At 39.9% G+C, this 6215-nt stretch overlaps 1 protein-coding gene across 1 annotated transcript; it reads left to right on the top strand.

Annotated features, from left to right (window-relative positions):
* Positions 1-409: 409 nt before the first annotated feature.
* Positions 410-3005, top strand: kcna3a (potassium voltage-gated channel, shaker-related subfamily, member 3a). The gene has a single exon (XM_007546891.2). It carries the CDS (start codon positions 881-883, stop codon positions 2432-2434), a length of 1554 nt encoding a protein of 517 aa, XP_007546953.1. The 5' UTR covers positions 410-880; the 3' UTR covers positions 2435-3005.
* The last annotated feature ends 3210 nt before the right edge of the window (positions 3006-6215 follow it).

Genomic DNA, 6215 nt, shown 5'->3' on the forward strand with positions numbered 1-6215 from the left:
GTGTCGAGTGTTTTTGCTATTTTCTTTTTGAGTTGAAATGATGTGACGTATTTTCTTGTTTGCCGCTGCTTTAGAAATGTAGCGGGTGTCACGTTTAGACCAACACAGGCATGCGCTGAGCCCACAGTTCCACTTACAGCAGCGCGAATTGATTTACAGGCGGGTGTGGGTTTGTTTTCAGCACCATGGAGAGCAACACCCCCTCAACAACAAGCGAAACAAAATAAATGCTGGGAGGCTATTATACATGCTGAAAGACAAACACTTTGGCTTTTGTGGAAACTTTGTTTTCATTTGATTCATAAAAAAATTTGATCAGATTCCCTTGGTTTTCTAACACAAACACGACATCAGTTTGTCAAAACAGACTTTAGATTTTATTGTGAAACATGACAACACATTCGTGTTGCTATGTTTCTTTGTCATGAAACAGCAGGCGTTTGAGTTTTTGACAGAAAACAATCAAATAAAACAAAAAGAAAAAAAAAATAGCTCAGCTTGCTTTAACCTGTCATTCCCACGCAAAGTGACAAAGACACCATGTGGATTATTTAAAAACGAACTTTTTATGAACCCAGTATGAATAAGACAGAAGGGTTACTGCTCAGCCTTAAGTGTCAAGTTAATTTCCGATTGGGCGGGTGGTGGACGTATGTCAGACATATGCGCGCCGTGGGCGGGTGTTGGTGTGTTGGAAAAGAGGGGAAAAGCAGAAGGGAGTGCTGCGCTTCACCCTGTGAATTCGCAGAGACTGTTGATGGTTAGGAGGCATGTAAGTGGCGTCCGCTTCAGCTCTCCAAAGCTGTGAGCTTTGGCTGGGAGTGACGCGGCGCACTCTGCCTTTCCAAACAAAAAGAAAAAAAGAAAAAAAAACACCTGTATGGACGATCACACTCCCAGCGCTGTCCAGTCGCCTTCTTCAGCCGAACACAACGGCACGATCGCGGTTGAGAAGGGGGGTTATGGAGAGGTGCAGAGGGACGTCATGACGGTGGAAAACATGCTGGAGGAGTCGGCCGTGCTCTCGGCGCCTCACCTGGCTGTGGATCGATATGAGCGCAGCCGCCAGGGATGCTGCGAGAGGGTGGTCATCAACATCTCGGGTTTACGCTTCGAGACGCAACTCAAAACTTTCAACCAGTTTCCAAACACGCTGCTCGGGGACCCGAGGAAAAGGATGCGCTACTTTGACCCACTCAGGAATGAGTACTTCTTCGACAGAAACAGACCCAGCTTTGATGCTATCTTGTATTACTACCAGTCAGGAGGGCGCATTCGGAGACCTGTTAACGTCCCCATTGATGTTTTCTCAGAGGAGATTCGGTTTTACCAGCTTGGGGAGGAGGCCATGGAGAAATTCCGTGAGGATGAAGGGTTTATTAAGGAGGAGGAGCGTGTACTGCCCAAAAATGATTTCCAAAAGCAGCTTTGGCTTTTGTTTGAGTATCCTGAAAGCTCTGGACCTGCAAGGGGAATAGCCATCGTTTCAGTGCTTGTGATCCTAATTTCAATCGTTATTTTCTGCATGGAGACTCTGCCTGAATTTCGGGATGAAAAAGACATATCCACAGTGGCACCCACAGTGAATGGCACTGCTCCAAATGTGCCAAACCCCTTCACAGACCCATTCTTTGTCATAGAAACACTGTGTATTATATGGTTCTCTTTTGAGTTACTGGTCAGGTTTTTTGCCTGCCCCAGCAAAACCACTTTCTCCAAAAACATCATGAATATCATTGACATTGTCGCCATAATTCCTTACTTTATCACTCTCGGGACAGAGCTGGCCGAGAGCCAAACAAACGGCGGTCAGCAGGCGATGTCCCTCGCAATCCTGAGGGTGATCAGACTGGTAAGAGTCTTTCGCATTTTTAAGCTCTCACGACACTCTAAGGGACTCCAGATTTTGGGACAGACGCTCAAGGCCAGCATGAGGGAGCTGGGCTTGCTCATCTTTTTTCTCTTCATCGGAGTCATCCTCTTCTCCAGCGCTGTTTACTTTGCAGAAGCAGATGACCCCACGTCGAGCTTCACCAGCATTCCAGACGCGTTCTGGTGGGCAGTTGTCACAATGACCACAGTCGGATACGGGGACATGCATCCGGTCACTATTGGTGGCAAAATAGTGGGGTCGCTTTGCGCAATAGCGGGCGTGTTGACTATTGCCTTACCCGTGCCAGTGATTGTATCGAATTTCAACTACTTTTACCACCGGGAGACGGACGGAGAGGAGCACCAGCAGTACCTTAACACGGGCAGCTTCGAGCACCTCCCCTCCGACGAGCAGAGAAAGTCGTGCAGCTCCTCTTCCCTCAGCAAATCAGAGTATATGGTTATTGTAGAAGGCATCAACAGTGCGTTCAAGCAGCCAAACTTTACAACAGAGACCAATCAGAACTGCGTGAACATCAAAAAGATCTTCACAGACGTGTAAAGGGGCCCCATAATGGATCATTTATGAACCATAAAGAAATGTTAGCTCTATTCTTGTAATGTTGATGTATAGCCAGTCGTGATGTGTCAGTCCATATCTGTGGCTGAACGCTGTAGATGTCCGTTTTAACAAACCTTAATGGGCCTAAGAGATCTAACTGGCTGTACAATCTATTTATAAGCCGCTGGCAAAGTAAGAAGTGTGTTGTTAAAACAGATATATTTTAGTGTACAACGCCACACGATGCCTACATATCTTGGTGTTATAATTGCAGTGTTGTCCGTGTTGGGATACACGTGTAGCATTTACTCCTGCCAGCCCATAAAAAAAACAGCGTGTCGTGCTTCGTGGAAAGACCAGTTCCGTTGTCCAGAAATGTTAATATATTATGGTAATATATGTAGCCGAATGTCTGTTTAGGTTATATCTAATATCAGAAGCTGTCCACGTGTTGGACTCTGCCGCCTTGTTTAGAGGTGGAGAGGGAAAATGCTTATTGTTAATTAAAAGCTGTATTTTCATTCAGAAATACTTATATAACCTATATTGAATAAAAACAGAAATTAAGAGATCGTGGTTCTGCTTGTTAATAGCACTTTAAATCGCGCGAAAAAGAAGATTGGGTTAAAATAAATAAATAAGCACAGACTAATGTGTTTGTGGTCATGTGCTGCAGTGATGACATACAGCGTGGATGAAAGGAGGCAGAACGTTCAGCAAGTTCCGCCTTGTGATGCAGTCTCCATGACGACGGTGGTTTCCTGGGCAACCCCCGTCTAATGTTTTCATGGTATTGTGTGAGTTTCCCCAAATAATTTCCCATTTTTGCCATAGTAGGTGTAAAGATGCAATTTATTTTAAGTGCATTTTTGTATTTTAAATTCTTTTGCGAAATTCAGTGACAATGAACTTACATTATTTTGTTTTTACTCCATTGCACCAGTGAGGTACAAAAATGTGGATAGAGACATGTACAACTGCATGCTTATATTATTGTTCTAGGGACATTTCACAAAAAAACAAACAAACAAACAAAACAAAAAAACTGGCTAGATAATGGCAGACCAGTCCATTGCCTCTGATCATGCTTTTCCAAATACAATTGCTCCAGTCCCATGAAAGAAGAATCATAAATACCTTTCCATAAATAAAGAAAAAAATAATTTAAACAAGAGGGAAATTGTGACCAGAATGGAAATAGTGGAAGTGGACCAGCAATTAAATGTTTTAACTCAAAAGTTAATTAACTTCCTGTCATGAGATAAGCTTTACTTTAGAAGTTTAAAAACAGTTTATAATATTTACTCCAATATTAGTTGCATTGCATTGATTTCACAGTAGTAATGATGATGATGATGATGATGATGATGATGATGATGTTGATTAAAATTATTACTACACAACTACTTAACCCAGTAATGTGCAAACTTCATTAACTTTTTTTCCCCAAATTTCCCTTTTTTCTTGTTTGCAATAAGTGTGGGATGTAAAATCTCTGCTTAGGAAATTAGACATGAATTTGTTCAAAATGGTTCCCTGCTAAACAGTAAGATATTTCAAGAAGAAAAGGTCTCTCTGTTAATCCATTTATTGCTCTTATTTAGAATAAATAATTCTGTGGCATGTGTGGGAATAGGAAAAGAGGATCAACCGTCTTTTTCTTCATCTCTGCTCCTCAGATCTCTGAGTTGGCATGCCAACTTGATTTGACGTCAGCCACCTTTTCATCTACATCAGAAGACATACAGGCACAGGCTTTAAAACTGAGAGCTGAACACAAACAAACAGTACAACTTAAAGCAGTCTGTGAAGTAATGATTTCACTATGTGTTCTCTCATGAGTCATAATGGCTTGTGGCATGCATTAAAACAATATATTTCATAGATTCTTGAGTTACAGTTGAATGTTCTGTTGCAGATTTATCTTTTGTTTCAGGACTTAAAAAGGAGAACAAATATATTGTCTTTACTAAAATGAGAGAACTATGATATACTGTATATGCCTTCCTTAAGTAAATTATCAAGTAAGGCATCAAAAACCTAATCTGTTGGTTAGGACAAATCATCTAAAACCATCTATTTTTATTTTTACTGGAGTAAGTATCGTTTGTAACACCATAGGGTTACTCATACTTAATTTTAAGCTCTGTGCATTTACAGTTCTGAATAATAGCTCACTTCTGCCATCTGGTGGATCAAAGAAATTATTACTATTAGGAGGGAGAAAACACCATTTGGAGATGGCAGTACAGGTTAGTTTTTCTTATAGACAAGATTTTGAATTTATGAAATTTGGGAAGTCTGACTAATAGATAAATTAATTTTTCATTGAGATAATATTACTCTGGGGGAGGGGGGGGGGGGTACGGGAAAGCAACTGAATCTGTCTTTACAAGAAAATCAACAAATTGCAACCAAATCTCTAATAATAAGATCATACTAAAGTATTACTAATTTATCCTGTTCATGATATAATTTATGTACAGTTGTGACAAGAAGGATATCTATCATTTAAATGTTTACAGTACATGCACACAATTCATGGTTACTAAGAGCAAAAAGAAAACAAAAAATGTTAGGTCAGCAGTTTACATGGTCATTTTCTTTTCTCATGCTTTATGCAGGAACAATCCATGTGTCAATAACTGAAGTAGGCCTGGAAAGCACCAAAAAGCTTCCTTGAGGGTTTTCATTTGACCCAATATTTTTATTTCCCATGACAAAAAGGGAATTACAGTGTGTGAACCAGAGCGCATGGTAAAAACTCATTACTTACACTTTGCGCTACTTTGAATAAAGCACAGAAGTGCTAATGAAGGTGACTTTGCATAATTGAGGGTTGAAAAATCTGGTTTGAAAATGAATGTCATCTCCAGAATGATGAAATGTTACTTGGGCAAAAAAGCAACAAACTATAAATATCTTGCTTTTTTAAAAGATGATTTGAATGCTCTACTCAACTAAAAAATGGTAAACAGAGCACTGTGAGAGAGCAGCTAGTTTTACAATATTTTAAACATGTACTATCATCGCACATGATGATGAAAGTATTAAGCAGTTTTTACACTTCACTGATTTGTCAGTATATGATTTTTCCCTTTTTTATTGTTTTTGTTTGTATTTTGCAGAACTGAAAGGACCTCCCTACTCCAAACCACATTACATCTGTCCCACAGCTGCAGGTGCTCTTCATCACATCTGCTGAATTGCCCTGTTCTTTCTGTCTACCTTCTGGAGGTCAAGTCCTTCTTCAATGTATTTTTAACAGCAAAAATGAAAAGGGGCCAGCTAACTGCCCATAGTCGTTAATCATCTTCTGCATTGCTCAACAGTAGTGCTGGCGAGGGACAGCAAGTTTGACCATCTTACTCTGTTGGGGTTTGAGGAGAAGCAAAAATTTCATTAGCAGTAAACTTGTTACGGTTAACATGCCGGGGTATAATGGGCCTATCATTTTAGATTAATGTTGTTTAACTCTCAGTTGTTATGGTAGCTGTTATTTTATTTTGTGCAGTGATGCTCATCATGTTCATTAGATAAGTACAGAGACCATGTTAACTGTATAAGAGAAATTATTTATATATAGATCGCAAGGTTAGATTGTTTGCAGGATCTAACCTTGCAAGATGTTTTAATATACATCTTGAATTAGTTATGTAATGAGACTAACTTGTCACTACAGATTTTCAAATAAAAGGGTAATTCCACCAGTTAAATGTAGCGTAAAGAAAGTCAAATTAAAAGCTTTATGGCCACTTGTGTTTTTGATACAAGGCTGACA

The sequence above is a fragment of the Poecilia formosa genome, unplaced genomic scaffold (genome assembly GCF_000485575.1).
Source record: "Poecilia formosa unplaced genomic scaffold, Poecilia_formosa-5.1.2 Scaffold18, whole genome shotgun sequence".
Classification (NCBI taxonomy): Eukaryota; Metazoa; Chordata; class Actinopteri; order Cyprinodontiformes; family Poeciliidae; genus Poecilia; species Poecilia formosa.